Source organism: Macrobrachium rosenbergii, chromosome 59, assembly GCF_040412425.1.
Source record: "Macrobrachium rosenbergii isolate ZJJX-2024 chromosome 59, ASM4041242v1, whole genome shotgun sequence".
NCBI lineage: Eukaryota > Metazoa > Arthropoda > Malacostraca > Decapoda > Palaemonidae > Macrobrachium > Macrobrachium rosenbergii.
The window spans coordinates 38,329,509-38,356,085 of record NC_089799.1 but is presented as its reverse complement, the minus strand read 5'-3'; the positions used below and the strand labels follow the sequence as shown (position 1 = coordinate 38,356,085).

The 26,577-nt window shown below is 39.5% G+C and overlaps 1 protein-coding gene across 1 annotated transcript in view; it reads right to left on the bottom strand.

Moving 5' to 3' along the window:
- The window catches only part of LOC136837563 (SPRY domain-containing SOCS box protein 3-like), a 28,486-nt gene extending 2,218 nt beyond the window's left edge, over positions 1-26,268 (bottom strand). Inside the window, exons 1-6 of the mRNA XM_067102429.1 lie at positions 26,133-26,268; positions 22,723-22,852; positions 17,940-18,045; positions 15,232-15,331; positions 8,305-8,433; positions 2,522-2,759 (exon numbers count right to left, since the gene is read on the bottom strand). Coding sequence (XP_066958530.1) covers positions 2,522-2,759; positions 8,305-8,433; positions 15,232-15,331; positions 17,940-18,045; positions 22,723-22,852; positions 26,133-26,139 — 710 coding nt within the window. The 5' untranslated portion in view covers positions 26,140-26,268. The remainder of the gene's footprint in view (positions 1-2,521; positions 2,760-8,304; positions 8,434-15,231; positions 15,332-17,939; positions 18,046-22,722; positions 22,853-26,132) is intronic.
- Between the last annotated feature and the right edge of the window lie 309 nt (positions 26,269-26,577).

Here is a 26,577-nt window from a genome sequence, read left to right as displayed (position 1 = left end):
ACCACATCCCATGCCTTTACGACCCCTAGGAAGCATCGGGGTGTCTGAGGGCATCCGTAAATTTTTGAAAAAAACTTTTTCCTTCGCTGAAAATCCTGGCATTTCTTGAGTCACCTTGTCATAATTATTTTGCCGTTTTATATTATTCGTTACATAAAGTGTTATACATCAAAATGTGCGCAATTTCATGTAGAATACAACAAAAAATAAATCATTCTTTTAGCTTTTAACAGTTTTGAAATATTTTCATTTAAATCACAATAACTGACAAAATTTTAACATTCGGTCAATTTTGACTCGACTGAAATGCTCGAAAAACGCAATCGTAAGCCAAAATTGTTACATTCTAGTAACAATCAATCATTTACCTTTATTCTGCAACAAGCGAAAAGTCTCCAGCACAATATTTCGATTTATGGTGAATTTTTAAAAAAAACTTTTTCCTTCGCTCCGCTGAAAATCCTAGCATTTCTTGAGTCACATTGTCGTAATTTTTTCGCCATTTTATATTATTCGTTACATAAAGTGTTATACATCAAAATGTGCGCAATTTCATGTAGAATACAACAAAAATTAATCATGCTTTTAGCTTTTACCATTTTGAAATATTTTCATATAAATAATGATAAATAGAAAAAATCAACCTTGGTCAACTTTAACTTTCGATCGAAATGCTCGAAAAACGCAATCGTAAGCCAAAATTCTTACATTCTAGTAACAATCAATCCTTTACCTTCATTTTGCAACAAATGGAAAGTCTCTGGCACAACATTTCGATTTATGGTGAATTTTTGAAAAAACTTTTTCCTTCCATCCGCGCGCACGAACTCCGCTAAAAATCCTAGCATTTCTTGAGTCACATTGTCGTAATTTTTTCGCAGTTTTATATTATTCGTTACATAAAGTGTTATACATCAAAATGTGCGCAATTTCATGTAGAATACAACAAAAAATAAATAATGCTTTTAGCTTTTACCATTTTTGAAATATTTTCATATAAATAACGATAAATAGAAAAAAATCAACCTTCGGTCAACTTTAACTCGATCGAAATGGTAAAAAAATGCAATTGTAAGCTAAAAAACTTACAGTCTAGTAATATTCAATCAATTTCCTTAATTTTGAAACAATTGGAAAGTCTCTAGCACAATATTTCGATTTATGGTGAATTTTTGAAAAAACTTTTTTTACGTCCAGCGGCGTTAAAATTCATGCATCATTTTGTGATAATATTTTCTCTGTGTTGCTTTAATCGTTTTACAATCTGTTATATACCAAAATCATCGCAATTTAGTGTACAATACAACTAAAAAAAATTAACTCATTAGCTTTAACCGTTTTGCTTACAGCACGATTTGTATACAATCATATACGAGTTTTTTTTTTTCGCTGTCATATATTCCAATATTTATATATATGATATGATATTTTTTTCATTTCTGATGGTTGCATACTAAACTTCAGGCAATGAGAGAAAAAGGAGCCACAAATGAACTCTTAATCTTAAAAACTAAGCGTGCTGTGATTTTTGAAAAAACTTTTTTCCGCTTGGCGCTAGCTCCCGAGCATACCACCGCATACGGGAGACGTTTTTGTAAATAGGGCTTCGGCGTTTAAGGGTTAATACATATACTGTATATGATTTGTGTGTTCTCTTTCTATTGCCAAACCCTATGGGTATCTGGAATAAAGAAAATGGTTAATAACCTGTGACTATACCTCGGACCAAAAATTAACCTGGGTTGTTGGGATTTATTTATTAGGAGCTAAGCCATTCATCAACTGCCAATTTCTTTCGTAAGCTCTTTTGAGGAAGAACAGCAGCTACAATCTCAAAAAACAGGTTTTGACATAGGAAAAACCTATTTTCGGTAGCCACTGTGAGTTCTCAAACCCATCCGCTTTCCCTGATGAAAAGGCATGGGACTGGGGTGAACATTTATCTTGCACAGACATGGCGTGTAATGAAAATGGCTGCCAACTTATGTTGTTGTCACATCTGTGCAGCTGAGACATAGTGAAAGCCAAGGCAGTCATTGTAGTACAGGAGATAGCATCCTCCTGTCCCGAGTCCTTTATATTCTATCACTGTGTCAACAAGCACTATTCTGCTGGCCGGGACAAACTATAAGAGAATTCTTTGTAACTGACTGGTCTGTCTTATGGAGCCCTCGGGGGACCATGAGAGTGTAACTCCTTTGAGGACTAACAGCAGCTACCAAAAATAGGTTTTTCCTACATGAAAACCTGTTATATATATATATATATATATATAATATATATATTGGGGTGCTGTGATCCTTACAGACAACATCAACGTATGGATAGCGCACGCATGGAGAACCGAGGGATTACTTGTAATTAGCAAAATGTATAAAAACTAATCAAAAAGAAACCTGAACTTACAGTTTCACAAAGAACAACATACAATATATTAAAAATGTATATAATGGACAACTGAAAATAAACCCTACACCATTATTTGCTAATTTAGTATCTTAAAACACCTGCAGACACTTACCCATCAAGATGAACAGTACCATACCATAGGAACCTGCAACCTCTGGGCAGTCTAGGGCCCCTTTTGGCCAATTTCTTTGACTTAGACTTGCAATAAACTAAAGTATGTGCCACTAATGAGAGTAGCAGCAAAGAAGGTTGTACGGTATGTGCACATACAAGATGCATTTCACAGGCCTTTGATGCTGCAATAACTGGATACAGGTTTACATAATTTGGAACATCAACATATTGATACCCTGAAAATGGACAGAAAAGGATATATCAAAATGAATGTAACTCATCTATGTGCTACTGCAATGGACAGACTTTTTTCTTACATGGTATTTCACTTTGGTTTACGGTGAGGAACTGCAGGAACATTTGTTAAAAGAAGACCCTGCTACCTAGGTGAGGAACTGACTGATTGATTTATACAGAATGGTGTCAACAACTACAGTACAGTCACTGCTACTGAAATGAAAAATTATATATTTTTACATATTTTATAAAAAATTAAGAATTAGACATACACCATTCACTTATCGAAACATACTTAATACTAAACACTTTCACGCCTTCTCAGCAAAACTATAAAACTGAAAAAATTTAACTGTAATTCGTCTTAAAATATATTAAAAATTCAATTTTCTGAAAACCAGTTTCCTCAATGAATTGAAATATGTAACCAAACTCATATGTGACTGCCTCTCTAAGTGTTTTGAGAGGACAGTTAACATTCCTATCTTGGTACTCTGAGAAGAAACATAATGCTGTATTAACTCCCAAGATTTGGGCATTTGCCTAGATGGCCAAAAGTCAAGGAGACCAAGCTTATCTTCACAAGTTTGCTAAGCCTTCCCTGTCATTGACAAACTTAGACAGTTACCTCCCACTTTTGTGTCATATAATACTTGCAAGGGGTAGTTTGCCTGGTGATTTCCAGCATTTTTTGGTTACCAACAATCAGACCCTTGTGTGTCTGTTGCCAGTTCACCTAATTTTTTTTTGTCTTGATATCAAGGAAATAACCCCTATGTGGCAAAGGAATTGCTCTTAGAATATATTTAGCACTGCTCTTTTGGCCAACTCATCCACTCTCACTGCCTGCTACAACCATATGTGCAAATATCTAGCAAAAATTTACTTGCCAACTTTGGCAGTTCACCAGAAATGCCCATTCTAAAATTTCTAAAAGCAGCGGATGCTTGGAGTTTCAGGCTCCTGTGGCATCCAATGAACTCAATTATTAAATGGATTATTTTTTATTCAGTTAAAAGTTTTCTCAACATAATGAAAATTCTTATGGTAAAGTTAATTATTTGGATACTTAACTATGGTTAAAATTGGCTTACATCTTTGTCATTAAATGCTACTGGCACTCAAAATAAACAAAAGAATTATGCTTGGCTGACCTAGATAGAACAGTCTGTAATCACCTGTTTCCCACTAGGTGGCATTGGAATATATATGTCCTTGTCAGAAATCTTCATGACCACCCACTATGATGAGGGGAGGTTGGGTGGGTTTCCACTTTAACAGTAGGTAATTAGACAAATAATTAATTTTATCGTAATTTTTTTATTATTTGAGATGAATCTTACCTACTGTCAAAGTTAGCTGATTACCACATTGAATATTGATGATGGGTTAGCGCAGCCAGAGAAACATCCACTTAGCCAAGTGAACTAAAAGCTTTTTAAAAGGGAAAAGAAGCTTCTAAACATTCTTGTCTATTGTGTGATCCTTCCTGATATCATGATCATGATCATGATATAAGTAGTCACCAGACAGTGGATCCACATCAGGGTGTAAGATCCTTGTAGCGAGACTTGTCAGAGGCTCCTTACAAGTAAAAAGGACTATCTCACAGAGTACTAGTGATTCCTGTGCCTGAATTGAAAGCCCATAACCAACATTCAAAAGCCAAAAACAATGACTATCTTTATATATGAAGGTACACTCCTATATAAATTCATTCTTCCCAAATTCAACACCAGAATTTCCTAACAACCTAAAGATGGGGGAGAAAGGAAGATTCTCTAATATTTAGTTCAAGAGAAAATGCCCCTTCCACGAGGATAGGACTAAAAAATATGTACATTTACACCATAACATAAAATGTTAACACTGGTAAAAATCAGGATAAATTTGATAAAATTTTAAAATTTGTATCTTTTACAAAGTTAATAAAAATCCAAAGGATTTGTATATTTTCATGATTTATTTTTAATTTTTATAACTGATCAACTAAACTGCAATTCTTCATAAAAATTGAAATTGGCCTAATTGAAAATGTTGAAGATTCTGACAAAATTTCTGTGATCGATTTATTTGCAATTTATTGCCGCTGCTGATTATTCTTTAAGCAATCACACAACAAATATTTTATTATCATCATTACTTTTTGTCTTATATGATCTACTGTATGTTGTCTATGGTGTTCTGGGGTATATAAGTAACTTTTTGATAAATACTTTAATTTCATGCAAATTTTTATTTTATTCATATAGGGTGGTAATTTTACTGTTGAAGGTATACTTGTATATTTATATTCAGTGCCTCAAACAATCCATTAGCTCTAATTGGGTAAGGTGGTGAATGCCTTTTATTTCTTTGATCAAATAGTTTTTTGTAGGTAACTCACTTGTCTTGACTCTAATACTTTGATTGTTATTAATTCTCTATGGAGAAACACTGGCAGTTTGCCACATCCAACTTGTACAGAGGACACTGGTGAGGATCTAAATGCTCCTGTGCATAGTCTTAGGACTTCATTGTGAATCAGATCTAATGTTTTCAGTGTTGTGTCTGATGCTGAGCCATATATTTCACTTCCATAATCAAGTGAAAACACTCCCTGCAGTGGATCCCTAAGCCTCCCACCTTGTCAAGGGATTGGGGTCAAGGGGTGCATTAGGTGCAGAGCTATTTAACTTTAGATAGTTTACTAGCTCTGTTAATCCCTTTTCCAAAAAGCACTGAATTTTCTTGATAACACGCCTTACCATAAGCAGTGTTAACTTCTTCCTCGTGCAAACAGGAGCCGAGGTAGAAGCATACATAAGAGCGCTGGCCAACGGATTCATCTTCGGCAAAGAGGAGTGAAAGCAGAACAATGCAAACTGCATCACTTAAAAGCTAAAGAAGAATAAACCAAATCAGGATTGAAAACCCTAAAGTTTAGAGGAAGAACCAAGATGGCTGCACATGGCAAATCTAAGGACAAATACAGTGAGGCAATAAATGACAGAGAAGGAGATATAGCTGGGAACGCCCGCAATGACATCACGGAATGCTAAGTACTAAACGGCTGGGAGAGAGATGGCTGGGTGGGAAAAGTTAGCGGGTTCTCGCATGATGTCACCACGGAAAGTGGACGACAGCTGGAGCCATCTGCACAACACCTTATGATGCAATTGTCGAGGAGCAAGAGCCCATTCTATCACAAGACTAGCTTAATCTAGATGAATAAATGTCAGAAGGGGAAGAGCTGCCAATAAAAATAGGAATGAATGAATGATTTTTAGTTATCTGGCATCGTGACAACTGGGTCACTGATGCCAATATCAATTAAATTAACAACGTAGCTACTATAAAAACAATAAACATAAAAAAAAAATTGAATGAAGTATTATATTTTTGGGAGAGAACCAGCATCAATAATAAATCTAAAAATGCCACTGGCATCATACACCACATCCTCTCCAAGGATCTTGGCAAGGATGAACCTGCCATCCCAACCAAGAGCCTGAGAGAGGTAACGACTTCTAATATCCCCAAGACTGGGGCACTCAACCAGCTAGTGCCTCGCAGCCAAGGGGACCAGACAATCCTCACAAAAAGGTTGATTCTCCCCGCCATCAAAAAGCTGTGTGTTAGGCGAGTATGCCCAATCCTTAAGCAGCAAACAGCAGTCTCCCATCTTCTAGGCATACTGCCATGCTCCCAAGGAAATATAACATCTGTAATTTCTTTCATTTTATTTTCTGAACATTCCAGCACCACCTGGTGGGAAACAGGTGATTACAGAGACAGTCCTAGCAGTTTAGCCAAGTGTTATTTTGTTTATTTTGAATGCCAGTCATATCTAATGCCGAAAAGATAAAATCTAACTTTAACAGTAGATAAGAGTCATTCTAAATATGTAATTACCTTTTTATTGTAACCTTTATTTATTTTTTCTAAGTATCATTCCAATGTGCAACAGTGAAAGACAAATAGGTACATCTAGGCTAGCCTTGTATGCCATCAACACTCTAAGGATGATGGGAACTTTGTGTGATTTAAATTATCATCATTATTTTTTTATTCTTTACAAGATGAGCCCTCTTCATATGGAACAAGCCCACAGGGGCCTTTGACTTGAAATTCAAGCTTCCAAAGAATATGGTGTTCATTAGGAAGCAAGAGAAGATAAAGGGAAGGATTATTATTATTATTATAATTATTATTTAGAGGATGAAACCTATTCATATAGAACAAGCCCATAGGGGCCACTGACTTGAAATTCAAGCTTCCAAATGATATGGTGTTCATTAGGAAGACATAAGAGGAAGTGAAGGGCAACACAGAAAGAAGAGATCCCACTTATTACATAGAAAAAATAAATGAATAAATTAGTAAATAGATAAAAATGTATTGAAATGCAATGAGAATAGCATTAAGGTCGTAATGCATTGCATTTTCACTTGAACTTTTTAAGTTCCAATTGCACAACGTCCTCAGGGAGACTTCCACAGTCCAGCGGTATGTAGAATATAGGACCTCTGGAACTGAGAGGTTCGACAGCGAGGCATTTTTACTGAATATTGATGCTACTATTCAGCAAATCTGGTCGCTCTTGGCAGGAAAAGGGATCAGGGATCAATTGTGATGATGAACAAATTCTATTACAATACAGCTTATGAAAAGTGACAAACAAGAAACCATCCATCGATGGTCCAAGTCATAACTGCTAATATTAGGAAACAGAAACCCACCAACACGAACCACTGTCTAAAAGCGATAAACCTCTGGCAGAAGCAGACATCCATGCTGGGGGAACAGTATTCTAGTAAAGAAAGCACAAATGACCTAAAACAGGTTGTCATAATTTTATCACTGTTATAAATATATTATTTATTTGGGAGCTTGTATTGTTGTGTTATCAATATAAATCTGCATTCTTATGATCTAAACATGAAGGTGTGAAGGTTCTTTTTATATATACACATTCAGATGTATTACTAAAGAAATAGTTTGCATCTTCATCACAGTAAGCCTACGATACCAGATGTACTGATTTCAGCCACTCAAGAGCTAGGTACGTGTATTGCTACATATACCTAAATCCTACACTGGTGGGTGGACATATAGAATGAAATAGAGTACAGGCAGTCCCTGGTTATCGGCGATCCAGTTTTATGGTGCTTGTCTTGCAACAACGATAACTGGACTTTCAACACAAATTCCCGGTTATCGGCGCTGATCCTCGGTTATCAGCGCCGATAACCGATCCCCGATTATCGGTCGCCAATTTTCGGTTATCGACCACGCTGTCATCGCCGGAACCCGATAACGGGACTGCCTGTCAGTTAGTTACCCGTTATAAATGATTTGTTTAACCAGACCTCTATGTTAACTGTTCCAACAGAGCAAACTTTGCTAATTTACAATAAAAACAAGTTCAATGCCACAGAGTGATGGGATATGTTAAGGTCTAAAAACTATTATGAACATTTCTATCCTACAAACATGTAATAATCATTCTCAATAAAAATGTAATGTAAAACTTAAAAGTGATCTAATCAAAGTAACACTTACCTATCAATTTCATATTGATGGCAAACATCAAAGTCCTATTAATCATATCAAGATAAACAGTGATATAATCTCCTTGGCAGAACTTATAGTCAGCATGCACTAATGCCACATTTTTGTGGCATATCCTTCCTGAAGAAAATAAGAAAGATATACTATACATACTGGTCCGGTACACAATCAGTTACCACTACTTTTTCATTTAAAAGTATTCATGTAAACTGTTATAAATACTTTTTCCATCAAATTTATTTACATGAAGTATCTTATTTTACATACAGTCATGTGCGCTACAATATGAGTTTATTTACAATGACCAAAAATAAAACAAAGCCCAAGAAAACATTCATATTGTCTATAGCATTGCTATGTGAAACAGTATTTACAATGTCCTTATAAACTCATGCAACTATTTAATGGCTGCATGTTGTACAGTACATGAAACATAAAAGGCAATAAGAAATATCACCATAACTACTGTTAAAGATAGCTTACATCTCTGCATTGATAGGCAAGTCGGCATTCACACAAAAGATCGAATTGCTGCCTGGATGACTGTTTAGTACACCTGTTCTCCACCAGGTGTGTGTGTATTTCGAATGTTTTAGCTCGTCAGAATTCTCCTTGACAGCCCAAGTTGTGGGGAGGCTGGGTGGGGTCTTCCTTAACAGTAGATAAATATCCAAATAATAAATTTTATTATGAAAATTTATATTGTTGGGAATGAATCTTGCCTATTGCTAAAGGTATATGGTTCCCACACTGAGATGAGGATGGTGGGTAGCGCTGCTAGACTAAATCCACCCAGCCAATCGAGCTCAAGGTTTCTTGCATGAAACCCAAAACATTCTTACCTGATCTGGAATCCTTTCTAGAGCTTACTGCCACCAAAAGTTGGATTCCATTTAGGGAGCAAAGCACTCATATGTGTGCAGTGAAGCTCAGCCTTGCGGAGAAAACCACTTCAATTCAGCCAGAATGCAACAGAGGTGGCGTGAGGGGACTCCTGTGCCTTGGTCCAAAAGCCCTATAAAACGACAGTCACTACAAGTAAATACCTTTATGATATAAAGATGTCTCCTATACAATATATGTACAGTGCCTCTCGGCTCTAAGGCGAAAAGATAAAATAGAATTCCCTTTACAACAGTCTTAAGGAGAGTGCTTGCAATAAATTTACTCTTTTAACTGTCGATAATGATAAATAACAGGTTTGACATAGAAAAAACCAATTTTTGGTGGTTGCTGTTGGGTACTCAAGGAGTTACCTTCCATGGGTCTGTCAGAGCTCCATGGTGACCAAACTAACATCAAAGAATTCTCTCTTAGTTGGTCTCGTGGCCAGGTATTGTGTCGTAATAATAAGCACTATGACACATGATGGAGTATGTAATGGACTCAAAGATAAGAGGGCTCTTTCCCTTATCTTACAGCGAAGCTGTACCCTGATTCTTTCCTTTGGCAAAACCTGCAAGAAGAGGATGTGATTAATGTACATGCGCAGTCCACCAAATTGTCGACAACGGACCAGTAAGGAGACCAAGAAACCATAACATTCTGTTGGTCAGTGCAGGATGATCCCTCACCCAAATCCCAGGCCTTATCATCGGGGAAGTGGGAGGGTTTGAAGACTCAACAGCCACTACCAAAAATAGGTTTTTCCTATGTCAAAGCCTGTTTTTTGATAGTGTAGTCACTTGTTTCGTTCTCAAGGAGCTTTAAAAAGAAATTGACTGGTGACGAAAAGGCTTAAGCTCTAAAATTTTAATCCCAACAACCCAAATTAAATACATTTCTGATCAGAGGTCAAGCCACAAGTTTCAAGCCCCATTCTTTGCTCCAAATACCCCTCAGGTTTTGATAACAAAGTACAAGAAACTAAACACGAACATATGTTTTAGGATATGGTTCTACAGTGACTTACTTAAGCATGCTGGGTTTGGTTGCAGTATTGTCACACCTTCCCCCAGTGATAGTTAGCATACCCAACCATCAGGAAGACCCCTGGTTTTCCACTGTAGTACCTATGGAGTCAGGACTAATCATACCACCTACTGATATACAGGGTAGTTGAATTTGTTTGAGCTCATGGCAATAATGTTTTAAGAACACTTCTCTCATGACCACCCTGTACATTCGGAGACTTCTTCAAAAGAGACATTTCTGAAGAAGGCCAACAACATACTTATTTTCCTAATATCATGTGACCTAGGAAAGGCGCATGGATTTGCCTTTTGCCTTTTTAATGAGGGACACTAAAAGTATTCTCAGCCCTTGTAGAGAGAGTGGTTTGTTTGTGCTAGGGTGTAGGAAAATTAGACCCTCTGGGATGTTTGCCATGACCTCTAGGTAAATCTTAAGTACTTGAACTGGGCATAATGTCTTGTTTGCTAAATTGAGTTTTTTCATCAAAATAGGAGGTTTCCTTCTTAAAAGATTCTCATTCTTGGCCAAGAATAATTATTATTATTAAAAAGTTTAACCAGACCACTGAGCTGACTATCAGCTCTCACAGGGCTGGCCTGAAGAATTTGGATGAAATGACAGGTCTAGGCTAGCTGGGACCAAATAGGTCACTCTGTATGGTGATGAATGAACGAAAATGAAATTAAAAGTTGCACAAAGGCATAAGCTCTCATACTGGTACACACTCACGCAATAAATACATTTATACTCATGTTTCCATATATACTCACTAAAAAGGTATATTAAAATTCAAAATAAATTAAGTGAAATTTTAAAATTTAGTTGTTTTAAAATTCATTAGGTTTTCATATTTTTATTATTTAATTTTTATATTTTATCAATTAAATCACAGCTCCTCATGAACATTAAAACGGGTATTACTGAAAATGTTGAAGATTCTGATAAAATTTCTTTTATTGATCTATTTCCAAAATTTAATAATCGCTGCAGGTTATATTTTGGACATTCACACAGTACACACTTCCCTGTTATCAACACTTTGCAATCTGGACATTCAGGAGGAGGGCCACATGGATTGTTCATTAAGTGTCCATGTGTCGTGAACTCCATTTTCCAACACTGGATTTTATGTTTTAATTTATTATTTTCAGGTTCTTCATTCCATATATTTTGCCATTTACTTACAATGATTGTTTTTATATATCTTATATAGTCACTAATGGGGATGTTTACATTTGCTCTTGTCATGTGGACTGCTTCTTTAGCTGCTTGATCAGCCTCTTCATTTCCTTTAATCCCTACATGGACAGGGATCCAACATATTTCAATATTTTTTCCATTATTATATAATTTATGGAGTGAAAACTTAATTTGTTGTACAAAATTATTTTTTTTATTATAGTCTTGAGTAGATTTCTTTTGCAAATCCATTGCAATATGCTCTACTGTGGCACAGGGATCGAGACTATGCTGATCTAAAGAAGCAAAAAGAAGTGTGTGGATCTCTGTGAAGGAGTGACCCCTTTTGAAGTGAATGAACACCACTGTTCTCACTTCTTAAGCACTCCCACTGCAAACAAGGCTGTCAGCTCTTGGGATCCATCCCAAATTGCCTTATCAGTGCATGAGAGCACTCCCAGCCAGTCTGTGGCAAAGTTATCTTGGAGAGTGGCACAGTCTTCTATTTTCTTCACTAAGGCGCTGACAGTCCAGTCTAGAAAACTTAAGATCTCGAAGACCTTAAAGATATCCTTCATCAAATGGTCGAGTTCTGAAGTCATGAATAAGATCTTGGATGAGGAGAAAGCAGATCTCCGTGACGAATCAATTAAACTGGAGAAGTCCCCTTGGGAGGAGGCTGAAACTCCCAACAACAAGGCTTCCCCAGTAACTTACGACAAGTACCTCCTCTTAGATAAAGATAAACGAGAAGGAGGAGCACAAAATACCGCTTGCTCCAGATCCCTCTTGTCTGTCAGCCAGCTCTCAATGCCTGACAGAGCTTTCTTCGAAGATGACGATAGAACTATCTTAGGCAGCCTAGAAGCTTCCAAAGGCTGTCTCATCATAAAAGCCGAACTTGGCGAAGATGGAGTTGCTGGTGAAAAGAAGTCAGGAAGCAAAACAAGACGTACTTCAGAAGAGAGATGTAGGCTGAAGAAGGCTGATCCTGTTCTATGTACTCTTCTGACGAAATGGGTGAAAGAGCCAAATCCTCGGGCTCATGAGTCACTGTTGGTTTGCGTAACGGATCTAGAATGCTGTCTAAGCATCGCTGAATCGGTTCCAGAGAAGGATCCTCAACTGAATGAGAAGTGGAGTGGGGCGCCAGATGCCTGGATGAGGTTGTTGCCAGCTCGGAAGGGGAGCGAGCACACACTGATGACTGCACATGAACTACGTGTTGATCTGGTCACACAGGCACATCAGATCCTCTAGATCCCATTGTGTGCTTAGATTCCTTGGATCCTACTAAACACTTGGATCCCACAGATCCCACTTGATGAAAGGATCCCTCGAATCCCACTGGACAAATGGATGGATCCCAATGGATGTTTGTATCCCTCAGATCCCACTACATAACTGGATACCTCAGATCCCACTACATACTTGGATCCTCCAGATCCCACTAAGCTAGATCCCTTGGATCCAACTGGATGCTTGGATCCCTTGGATACTGAAGCACGATCTACAGTTTTCTTGGAGACCCGCTTGGGTGGCAAAAACTGATGCTTTGACCCAGACACTGCGGGCGATGCATTAGACGGATCATCCCAAAAACTACGTGATGGTTTGGGACTCTGATCCCGATCTCTGGTCCGCTTGCATGAGATCAGAAAATCAGACTCAGCTGCAGATATCATGCTTTCCAGTGGCCTGGATGCACTCTTAAAGCGCCAACTGTGCTTCTGACTCGCTTTACACTTGGATTCATCAGATCCCGAATCAGAATCACTCAATAAACGGGCATGAACTCCAATTGGAAGCCTTTCCAGTAGCTGTCTGCCGAGTCCTGGGAATCTCCAACAACAGGTTCGGTTGAGGGGGTGTCTACCCGTGGGCAAACCCCACCGACCTCCCTTGGACTTACAGATTGCCTCCTCCCAGGTTTAGGGGAGTTTGACAGGGAACTTCGTCTAGGAGAGTCGGTGGGATGAGTAGCCACCTCCTCCACTAACACAACAGCTGCACCGTGATCACTGGCACTAAACTTATCCATAAGGCCCCTCACTGAAGCATCTATCTGAGCTACAGTGTTACCTAAGAGACCAAATTTCTGGTCCATTCTGGCTTCCAGACTGGAGATGGCATTGGGTTCGGAAAGTTGGAAGTTGGATAATGGAGTCACATGTAAAGCTAGAGGATTGGTGATAGGGGAAAATGCATTTACAGAAGTCAGAAGGGCATGCAAAACAGGAGAACCCTGACTAACTGAACTCTTAGCTTCAGCTTTAGCAGCCGCTCTCCTTCGTATGTTCTTCTCAAGCTTATCTAAATAACTAGCCAAAGTTTTCCATTTCCCCTGATCCCACTCTTTGCATTAGTCACAAGTCAAGTCTGAAGAGCAATTTTGTCCTCTACATTCAAAACAAATGGTATGAGAGTTATATTTAATTGAAGTAAGTCTGGTATTGCAGCCCTTGCTGCAAAACCTACTGCTAGCAGAACTAGAGTTAAGACATCTGAATGAAAGGCAAAAGGACAAGCTAAATAAGCTAATACGATTAGCGCAATCGCTACCAAGACAAAGAATACTTCACCAAAAAACTATGAAAACCATTCTGTGAATTATATTTAAATGAAAACTGACGTCAACAACCATGTTAAGCTGTCAACCGGTAGAAATGAATTGGGCTGGTTAGTAGAGTTCTATCTATCCTTCCCCAAAAGTAGGTAGGGCATGTTCCTACACCAAAATACTGGAACACTACTGTGAATTTTCAAATTTAAGCTGCAGATAAATAAAACGTAATAGCTATGTAGTTACTTGGTAAGTTACCTATATAAAGGATATTATTAATATTATTTCAAAGTCATCTTAAACATTTTACCCTTAAAAATATATATGTATGTACTTCTAACCCTTCTAGCCAATAACAGAGAGAGAGAGAGAGAGAGAGAGAGAGAGAGATACTGAGTTGCTTACATTAGTTAAACAATTAAAAATGTCAATAGTAGTATATATTATGTATATCTTTCTATCAACTACTTTCCCTTTCTATCTATCTATCTCTCACCTTAGGTGAGAGAGAGAGAGAGAGAGAGAGAGAGAGCAACATATGTTTGACCAAGAGTGGGCAACACTTTCCACCCTTCGCAGTCAATATGTAAAGATATTTAACATATTTGACAGGTTACACCCTCCTCCCTCACTCCAAAGCTTTCACACAAGACTGGGAAAAAGATGAGGGAAAAAATTTACTGAACTAAAATCTTACTAATTCACTATATATTTTCTTTAATGAACTGATATGTTCGAATTTGGAATCCCAAAAATTGTGAGTTCCAGTAGAAAACCTGGCTAAACAACTTTTGGTGGAACAGTCAGTTAAAATTAGTGCTGGCCCAGCAATTGGCTGGTTGTCATGGTGGCGCCCATAGTCATTTCTGGCATGACTACTGTGATGTTACCCTTTAGAACTATCGATATGGAGACCAAGTCTGCTGTTGGTACAATCTATTCTTCTTGTCATGAGTCACTTCTGGCTAACAAATAACTAAGAACAACTAATTTAAAGCAACATTTTAATAGTTTACTACTGCAGATTTTACAGTCTCAGGTAAAATAATTTTCATAAGACTATAAAACCTGCACAAAAAACTATCAAGCATTATGTATGTTACTGATCATTTTTAGAATACACTGTTCACGTTTTATTAGAATGCTCATAAAAGACTAACAAAACAGAGGCATCTAGCCATGAAATCAATGTACTGACAAATTCTTAAAATAAATCAGGCAAGTCATTGAAAAAAAGTAGAAAAAATGTTTAAGTAACTTACCCCAAGAAGAAAGAACCCAAGACTCTTTATCACGACCAAGCCAACTTCCATATGGAAGCAGTCTGGTAAAATCTGTCTTCTCTGTGGCCACACCAACAAACTGTAAATCATGATAGAATAAAACTTAATTTTCATTTTGTAAAACCAAATTTTCCATACAAACCCATCAATCATAATTACCCTTAATTCACATGTTGAACTCCCCATATAAGTAGCTATTGAACCTTGACAGGAGAAGAATAACTAGAAGTCAACTATTGAGAGTGTGTGTGTGTGTGTGTGTGTGTGCATCTTTCATGTCAAACTTCCAAACAGCTAGAAGACAGGAACTGGAAAGAGGACACTTCAGTATGACTGATGAATTTGTGTGAAAAGTTTTCTTTGATTTAATAAAACTTCAACTAAATGTTTCATATCAAACCAGTTAATCATAATTAACCTGCCTTGCTATTTCAGAGGGAGGACAAGAAGGAATAACCCCCACTACAGAAAATTTCCAGTCGAGGACAAATTAGGCAAAAAATCTCATGGGGTAACTGAAAAAAGCAAAGTCTTGGATGCGAGGCACAAGACTGAATTCTGTGGTGGTTAAAAAAAGATGCACAGATCAATCAATCTTTCAGACACAATGCAGAAACTTATAACCTAAGAAGACCACATCTGTTGTGAGGGAATGAGCAACTCCACATCTTTTGCCCTAAGGTCTAAGAAAAAATTAGCAAATGTACAACTTTTGCATTTTTAACATGGAAAATAGTTTCAGCCAAAGACTTATTTTGATTAGTTCTATTCCTAATTTTTTCATATACCTGCACTTAGCATGGCTTTGAAATTATCACTCCTCTTGAGGGCACCCAAAGATGAGAGGGCTGATGTCTTGAAAATTCACTAATTTGCCCATCCTTGTTTTAGTCATAAAGCCATTGCATTTTGGAGACTTACTTTGCCTCCTGATGCAGGAGAGAGAATATGGAATAGGAGTATACAATATAGGCCAAAGGCCAAGTGCTTGGACTTATGAGGCCATTCAGCGCTGAAAGGAAAATTGACAGTAAAAAGGTCTGAAAGGTGTAACATGAGGAAAACCTCGCAGTTGCACTATGGCAGAACTGTTAGAGAGGGTAGGAAGTCATATGGAAGAAAGACAATTTGAATAGAAGTACAGTAAAAGGAATGAAAGAGGTTGCAGCTAGGGGCCAAAGGGATTCTGCAAAGAACCTGAAGTAATGCCTACAGTGCACCACGTGAGGTATACTAACAGCACTAACCCCCTATGGGGGAAAAACAGTATGAAACTCTTCCCCTCTCAAAGCATTATTTTATTTAAAAGAAATGGAGGGCTCTCACTGTATAAAAAAGACGGCAACAATAAAGCCCAGCTGCCCTATACAGCATGTAAAATAACCTTCAAACCAAATTGTATGCAGCCCTGTTAAGGCTCAAAGAGCTCCAATAAAGTTCCTCCTTGGTGGCTAGATTGTCCTACAAGGAGGGTCTTCCTGCAGTGCTGGAAGAAACAACTTGGGTCCATAGACACAATGACTGCCAATTACCAGAAATTCAAAATTCTGAGATGGGGTTGTTCTGTATCCCTTTAATGCATACACTGAGAGCTTCTAAAGGCTAAATTTGTTGAAGGTGACTGTAGCCTCAGGAAAAGAAGAGCTGAGTGAACAGATAAGCTTAACTTTGGAAGAGCAGCAGCAGCTTCAAGTTTCTACCTGGTTGGCAACTTCTTGGAATGATCTCTACTAGCAGCTGCTGGAGGTCTGCCTACCAGACCTGCTGAGACAGTAGAGCATCAAGCATCAAGGGCTTCTAGAAAAACAATGTCCTGAAAAATAAATGAAACCTAATGTGGAAGGCAAATAGTAAAGCTTGGTTACCCATGGAATTTTCTGAGTGGACTAATGAAGTGATTGTCCCTAGTGTCATGTAATAACCTGAGGAGAAACAAAGGTCCTTTTGTGCTGGACAATGCACCTACTCATCCTCCAAGCTTGGAGGCCAAGTTGCTGCAGGAGTTGATAACAATGAAGTTCTTGCTCCCTAATAAGATTCCTCTCATCTAGCCCATGGAACAGCAGGTTATCCCTGATTTCAAGGTACTCTACACTGAAATGCTATTCCATAGGTGCTTTGAAGTGACCTAAGAGAATTTGGAAGAACCACATCCTCTTTTGCATAAACCTCACAGACAAAGCCTGGGGAAAGTCTCTTACAGGACCACAAACTCTACCTGGAGAAAATTGTGGTCAGTTGCTCTGGCAGAAAAGGAATTAGTTATGTCGTTCCGGGCTTACGGCGCTTGCCTCATGGTGCTGTTAACCTTGATTTTTTGGCGCCGTTACCCAGACTTACGGTCCTTACGGTGCCATTAACAGCGCTGTAAGTGCTATTTATTCCCATTATGTAATTATGATGCTTTGGGTTATTACGGTGATTTTCAGCTTATGCCGTGCTGCCATAAACTGGGGACTGCCTATATCTAATCAGTGCTTTTCTGGTAACTTGATACTGTATAGTGTCTAGTTTCATCAGAGTACGAGTTGATTCTGAATTGTAATTCTTTGTTTTGTACCTTCTTTACCAACAAATTTTGGCAATACGGTTTCAAGCAAAATAATGGTTTATGCTTCTGTATGAATATAACTTATTCAAATTCTGCCATTTACAGTCTATACTTCAAACACTTTTAAATAACCTACCATATTACCACCTGATGACCTTTGCACTTTTACAGTCCAGCTGTGGTAGTGGTTCTCTGCTATGGGCCAATCAGATCGAACTGCAATAATCCCACATGCTGAAACCCTACAATGGAAAATAATTTATTACATAAAAACATTAACATTGCCATACAAGCATGTCTTGCTACTATGAAGGCCTTAGACTCATCAGCTATTCATTACTGAAAAATACACACTGTTCATAATTTTATCTACACTACCCCTGGTACACAGTCTGTCACCTGACAGCTAAACCAGACAACATAATTAACTTGTTTCATGTGGAGAGTATCCCACAAATGGCAGGAACTTTTACTTGCAAATTCACAAACATCAAGCACTGATGAGCTACAGATTTTGATGAAACCAATAGCATACATTAGGAGGATGGCATGCTAAAAAAATAAAATAAGGTTATACCAAAATTACTTTTTAAATTTTGCACATGTCCACAAACTGTATAATCCATTTCTCTGGTTTATCATACTGAACTGTTACTTTCATGGGAGGCAACACTTTAACTCTACAGCCATTTTGCCTGACTGAAGATCAATCAAGGGTGCTAAGTATCTATAGGACCAAGGGGGTCCTGTCTCTCCCCTTCCACAATCCCGGCCGGCCACGCGCAAGATTCCACCAAACAGCTCGTAAAGAGAATTTTTAGCTCGTACATGGAAACAGAATTTTCGAAAATTTTACTTCTTGTAACGAAAATATGATTAAAGAATCATTCGTACGCCGAGGAACCACTGTAATAATAATAATAATAATAATAATAATAATAATAATAATAATAATATAATAATAATAATAATAACACTGTAAGATTAAATAATATGTAACTCAAAGAGAGAGAGAGACTGGTTTTCTCCCCTCCATTCAGGAGGACCTGGACCTCATTAAAGCAAAGACAGATGCTCAAAATTGATACTATTGAAATATTAAAATTATATTAAAAGTATTAAAAATTATAGTAAAATGATATATAAGTGTTTCAGGATGATGGTATAACCATCAGTACTAATTTTCAAATAAATATTATTAAGTTCAAAAAGATTAAATAACAACATTGAATAAAAATAATAAGTTCTCTCTCTCTCTCTCTCTTATTTAGGTGGGAGAATTTTTCTGACATGCAATATGTACCTATGTTTCGTTTATATGATAAATAAGTGATTTACCTAAAAAGTACTAATTTTCAAATAATAAGATTAAATATAATAATAATAATAGTAATAATATATATTTCCCATGCATTTGTGTAGTAAATTATTTAACATTTTAAACAAACAAATAGTAATTCCCAGTCTTTTTATGCTGACTTGAGAAAGGAGAGGGGAGGGTAAATGTCCATTTAATTGGTAGTTTGACATATTGGCTGAAGGGGAAGAATTGTTGCCCTTAGAAGCTCATGGGTTTCAATCTTTTGATATCATAAGGAGTTATTCTTCTCTCTCTCTCTCCCTCTCTCTCCAAAGGGTAGAATGTGCGTTAGGGCTGTGGTATGTCTGAATGGACTGCCACAGTCTTGTTGAGAAATGGGATCAAGAAGCACTGAAGCCCTAAGTGAACAGCTTTCACCTCCCTGACAGTGATGTGAAGGTTCTGTTCTTCTGGAGACCACGTCCCAGAAACTTCCCGGTTTCCTGAGAGGACTCCTCAACCTAGAACCGAGGAGCCTGAACAGAAGTCTAAGTCTGGGCTCAGAGGATGAAGGGTTTTCCTTCTGAAAGTCTACATTCGGACCGCCACTATGTTGGTCCGACTTGATTTCCGGGTTTATGGAAAACGCATAGGTGTCCGGCTGTGCTTCCCTGTCCCAGTTGGTCTAGAGGAAGAATTGCATAAACTTTCATGAGAAGTTTGCCAAACTTGACAAATGTCTTGATGGACGACAGTCCCCAGTTGGCTTATCCACTGATGGGCTGGGCAAAATGAAGAGACTAGAAATTTGTGGACCGTCTGAAGGTAGCTGGCGATTCTCTTGGCAGAGGAAAAGCCTGAAAAGTCCAGGGCCAACTGGGACTTCTGAAGGTAGATGATAATTGCCAGTTCCTGAGAGAGATATACAAGTCCTTCGTGCACTTTTCCCTCGAAGGGTATCGAAGAAGCAAGTTGTCCAGATACAGACTGACGTTAATGCCTATTAAATGAAGTCATTGCTAGAGGAGCGAGAACTCGAGTGAACACTTGAGGTGCTGTAGAGAGGCTGAAGCAAAGAGCCCAAAACTGGAGATTTAGCTGGAGCCGGGCACTTGGGAGCTGGTGTCAGCCTCTCCGAGAGGAGACAGGCATTTAGAAACTGCTGTGTTTCCCTGTCCCCGCATCCTGCATATCCAAGGTTATCATCCAATCGCCCTGGTGAATGGATGAAAGGACTGATTGGCTCGTCTCCATCTGAACGTTGTCTGCCAGACAAAGAGATTGAGGGGGCTTACATTGAAGACTGGTCTCCAAACCGCGATGATTTGGTTACCACAAACAGACGGTAGTAGAACCCTTCTGAGTTGATGTCCTCGACTTCTTCCAAGACTCTCTTTTGAAGGAGAGAGGAGACCTCCTCCAAAAGAGCCAAATGTTTTCCCAAGCCTCCCACTTGTGCACAGAGGACTTCTTCCTCATTCTTGGGCAAGGACTTGGGCTCCTCTTGATAGTTCTGGACACTAAAGAGGGTCCTAGACTGGACTTGGGCTTACTCCCATGAAGGGGATGTTGCTGGAGAAGGTAGACCGTCTTGGGAACAAACGTGGACAAATCCTTGGGGCATTTGGAAGAATGCACTAGAAGATCCTAAGTCAACTTCTACTGGAGGCCTGAATTCTGGATCTGAGTGACTCACTTAGTGGAACGGGAGTACCAAAAATCTCTTCCTTCAAAATCCCCCAAAAGAGAAAAGAACTGCAAGTCCAAGAGAGCCATTCCTGATGGTCTTGTCTGCATGAGAAAGGACTCCAAGACAGTCCAAGGCAAAGTCTCCACAAATCATTGCAATCTTCAGTGTTCTTGGCTAGCATTCTCACCATCCAGCCCAAGAAACTTCAAACTTCAAACAACTCAAAGAGATCTTTGACAAGGAGGTCAAGTTCTGCTGACGAGAAAAAAATTTTCGCAGACAAAAACGCTGAGCATTGGGAAAAAGGAGCTTTCCATTGGCAAAGGAAATAAAACAACACTGGATTCAGCATAAGGGCAGAAAAACAAAGGACGTCTTCCTTGCTCCCTCTTAGCAGAACACCAAATTTCAAACTCCTCAAGTGCCTTCTTAGAAGATGATGAAAGCATCATGTGGGAAGCCTAGGTCTGTCATCTGGACGGCTCCTCATCAGGAAGGTTGAGGTAGGTGAGACCGGGGCTAACAGGAGCCAAAAAAGGGTAGAAAGATTTGCCCATAAATACAGGAGAGCTGCACAGGCTAGGAGATCTGTGGTTGGTATGGGGGCTTGGTGCTCCAAGCAGGAGACTGATACTGAAGAGTTGGCACCGGACACTTGGAAACTGGCTCTAGGCGCCCAGAAACTGGCGGCGACACTCAGGAGCTAGCGTTGGGCACTCATGGAGATGGGTGCTTGAATGAAGACAATGGGTGCCTGAGAAGGATCGTTGGGTGCTTGGGAGCCAAATACTGGTCCCCAACAGAAGTATGCTCAGGGGAGAAATACTCCAGCTGTCCCATGCGCTACAGGAAGGTTGAGGACTGTGTCCAGCTCCTTAAACCACTAACTGGGCATCAAAGAGCAGCCAGCATTGCCTGAAAGCCTCTTCAATGGACGAGACAAATCTAGAAAGCGCTAGCGGCGCTTCCAAGTCCAGGCTGGAGTCTCGAGAGTCAGACAACAACTGATGCACATCCACAGAGACGCCTTTCCAATGGCTGTCTGTTGAAGCCTGGGAGCAATGAACAAGCTCAACTGAGGGGGTGACTACCCAGGGCAAACCCCACCGGCCTCCCTTGGACCTCTGGTATATCTTCTCCCCAGATTAGGGGAGTATGAGAGGGACCTTCATCTAGAAGAACCAGCGGGACGAGCAGCCACCTCCTCCAGTTGCAAAACACTATCTCCTGTCAAGACGCCTATCCAGTGGCTGTCTGCCAATACCTGGGAACGCGCAACAGCTTCGACTGAGGGGTCAACTACCCGTGGACCAACCCCCTTGGCCTCCATTGGACTTTTGGTATGTCTTCTTCCAGGTTTAGGGGAGTATGGCAGTGACCTTGGTCTAGGAGAACAAACTGGACGAGTTGCCACCTCCACCACTTCACTGTATTCACTACTAGGTTAAATTTCTTGTTAAACCTAGACTCGAGACCAGCAATGGCAAGGTTGGAAGCGGAATGAGGTTTTCTGCTAAGTTGTTTCCAGTACTCCCGTTGGTTGGTGGGGCTTGTCACCTACACTAAACTACTGAAGAGCTACTGTGATTTTTTAAATAAAGGCTGCCACGCGAGTTAGAAACTATAGCGATGTAATTACTTGGTAAGCTACTTATATGAAATTTGATTTTAATTAACAAGAGAACACAGCAGAGCAAGAGAAAAAATGGTGAATATGAGTACCAAGAAAGAAAATTCTAATGATTCCAGGAACAGCAAAAACATGTGTGCCCTGGCTGAAGACACAATAATACTTGGAGCACTGGTGATGCAGGGCTGGGCAGAGGAAAGTGTACATTCCAAGGTGTGCCTGTTGGAGTCCTGACCATGCAATGTAGGTTAATGTGAACTGATGGGGTTTGTGTTAAAATAAAATAGATCTTTACTTACCTGTCAAAAAATGTTACATTTTTTTTCTCTGTATCCATTTCTATAACATTTCCATAACTTTCCGAAATTTGGTGGGCCCAGTTCCAACGGAAATCATTGTCCATTGTCCTTCTCTCTTGATCATTCAAACCTGTTAAGAAATATCGCAAATTTTAAAAGTAATTCGTATTTTCCCTAACATACAAACCTGAAGTTGTTTACACAGAATTTTGCTTGCAAAAGCGAACTGGAACAGCCATTCAAACTTACTGAAAAGGTAGTCAACTAACTACAGGCAGGGGGAAGCCCTGCTCACCTGTCGGTCTGCACTCCACTTTGCCTTCCAGTCCAGGTACCAGAGTGAGGGTTGGCTAGGTGGGCCATAAATGTAATAAACTTAAGGCCTGTTTTTTAGGAATAAACAAATTACTTTTATACTCTGCTATTTGTTCCTACACAAATACAAACCTTCCGTTCTTTCCACAGGAGACTTACCCATTGGTGGGAGGAATCTGGGTACTCCCTGAACACTGGTAGGTTTGCCCATCCTGGGGCGTTACCTTCCTGGTCTGTAAGGAGCAGAAGGAATCCTGTAATTTTAGCACACTGTGTGTATGGGATGTAGCAGATGCTAGACTTTGGACCATTAAGTATAGGGTTTGTAATCCATTACTTAATCAGGGTTTAAGAACCCAACTGTAGTGTTGGAGACAATAAAATGGGTAAATATAATCAACGGGCTTGCTTTAGTGTTTGTCTTCCTCTCCACTTGCCAAAAGAGGAGGGGAACTTGCATCCCTTCATTGCCAATGAAAAGACTGGTGCTCAGTCAGATAGCTAACCTGCACCCACATCTGTCCAGCTTGCATACAGAATGGCACTCTGACTCTCCATTTACTGGAGAAGAAGGAAGTAAAGAGAGAGGGAGGAGAACCAGTCACTCTAATCTGACTCCTGCCAAATGGATACCTAGGCGAGGTGCTACCTCCCCAAAAGGGATCTGGGCTCACTAACCGACCAGTTAAGCAGCCACCACTGGTCCATGGAGAGCGGTAGTCAAACTAATTTGACAACAAACCCATGGGTCATGGAATGTACTCACTCATGAAAATGTGAGCAAGGGCTATCCATGATCATGCCAAACCTCCTTAGAAGACAAACTTCTACAGAAAAGAAGGGAAGGAGGGGGAAATCACCCCTAATTAAGTCTGGATGAAAGGACTGCATGGGCCCTGTCACTTCCCTGGACCCCTGTTAGCCAAAGATCTTGTGTCAGTAGCACAGATTCCTTGGCTGGCCTAGACAGCCTGGCTTGCTAAGCCAGACCAGGAACCCCAGATAGCAGTTGCACTTATGCAAAGAGCATGGGTAGCAGGGGTCCTAGACGGGTGGACCAAGAGCCTTGACCGGATTGGTCAGCCTGGATAACAGTTGCAACGATGGTTTGTATATCGTGTCAGAACAAACATGTATACCTCCAAAAAAGTTACTGCATCTCCCGATCTCAGTAAATTTATGTAAATATTTTATAACAAATATACTCAGAATTGTTACTGATTTTAGTTCTTATCTGTTATGATACTGTATGAGATGTAATTATAATTTTACAAAATAAAATAAAATCAAATTGTTAGAAAAACATGTATAACTTGGTAAAATTTAAGAGTGCTTTGTAAAAGAGGCTCCACACAGGGTTGTAAATGGTCACTTTCAATTTCCCATGGAAAGGGGAAAATTTAAAAAATTTTTTTCTTTCACCATGTGCATTTGCATATCTCCTGCTTTGGTTAATATGTTTTTTCTTAAACTGGCCAACCTTAAAGTTTGCCAGGTCGTGGGGTCTGCATGATATATAATTAGCCCATCCCTTAAGGGCTAAGCATGATGCTTTCCTGCACCCTTACATGCGTCGTTACACAAGGAATCTTACATACATAACACTATGCACGTGGGCTTCGCTCCCAGGACAGTGACTGAAAGAAAACATCAATTTTCAGTCTTGGAGACGGAACATTTATTTGAACTTGTGTGCCAACATGAATGGCCATATTACCCAAAACTGCCTACCTACAAGGATGTACCAATGGTCAGTAACATGTGAAGGGGTATTTCTTTATTTCAATTCTTTAGCTGAAAACCCTTATGGATAGAGTCACGAGATTAAACCCAAGAGGACTCCAAAGGGAGATCAGCCTACTGAAACAAGTTATAGGAAAAGGTGATAAATAAATAAACAGGAGGGAATAGAAAATAAAACTGATACACCTGAATTCAGAAGGCATCAGCAGAAAGTAGGAGTGAATTTGCTCCTAATGCTAGAAAAAAAGACAATGTTTGCTGCAGCAGCCTGCATAGTGTTGCAAACAAGTCAACATTAAGAGTTGGCAAAATAAACTTGGTCAGGGTTAATGACACATTTCTATCCAAGAGTCAGAGATGACAGCCAGCACCCAAAAACCCCACTGGTATACAGTACTCGGTAGATCTAAGTAGTAGCTCCGCAGCGGTGATTTCCTTCTGACTTGACTTTTTCTACAGTTTTTTGGTTGCTAATTACGGATTTATCTTCAATTTCTGTCGCACAAATGTAATTAACCTGTAATTAACCCCTGAAGTCCACCCAACAAGGGGTTTCCATACAAGATCTTCACAAGACAGCACGGGTACGTCTGTTTGGAACGGTTCATATCCTGTCCGGCAAGTGCAATAACTTGTCAACGTATGGGTACCCCCCCAGACCAGTACTAAACACGGCGAAGGGACATTCTATCTCCCCCCCCAGATTCCAGTACTCAACACGGCGAAATGCATTTAACTCCCTTCTGTTGGCGAATGGCTCCCTCTCGCTTTTCCCCTCCAGAGGGTGCCTCCCCAACGTAAACCTGTCCGCTCCATTTCTGCGTTCTCCCCCCCAACACCCAAAACCCTGAATTCCCACAGTCCCCCTTTACTGCTGAGCAGAGTTACGGGGCAAACAACAGTTGGCCGACAACAAACAAACTCACCGCCAGTATCAGAAGCCCTAAAAGTGTAGAAAAAACCAGATCCCAAGGTAAAAACAGGCGCCGAGCTAGTACTCAGAATTACCCAGCACTCAATGTTATATCCTAGTTTCATTACACAATATTCAAACATTTTCCATAAGATACCAACTTTTTGCGAAACACAGGAAGCAATATTATTGCTGGAATTAAACTGGTCCACTGAGGGGAACCGCCGCATCCAGGCACTGAGGGAAGGACATAGGCTAGACCTCGTGGTTTTGAAAAAGAAACCAGGGGTAAAGGTAAAGAGAAAGAAAATCAGTAGGAATCAGGCACGGGCAGAATGAGTTAGGCGGCCCAGCATACGAAACTGTAATCTACCCCTAGTTTACTTAAATGCATACCGTAAACTGCGTTAATGGAATCTTAACTCTCTCAGACTCTCACCTTTCATACTAGAAGCGACCTCTCTATCTGACTAACCGATGCGACGTCCATTCTCGCCAAATCTCGTTTCACTAAAACATTTCAAACGGCTTTCTTGAAATTAGTAGTATTACGTTGGTTGCGATTCCTATGTAACGGCTCACACACGTTGCTAGTTTTCCTCGTGCCTTTATTCGCGTCTGTGCGATTTTTGCTTATATTTTCCCGTGAGCCAAAATTTCCATAGCTGCTTTTTCTACCTTTTTAACGTGTAAAGTTTTCACGGTGTGATAATGACTGATGATAAAAATACTTAGTGCAGAGCCCAGAAATTTGGTCAGCTGAAAACATAATTAGGAGAATTCAGGTAACTATGAATGCTGAGGTAAACTTCAAATGTTTAGATCAGAGAATATCATTTAATGTTGTCTATAATCCTCCATGATCAAGTGTAAATCTTTCGATA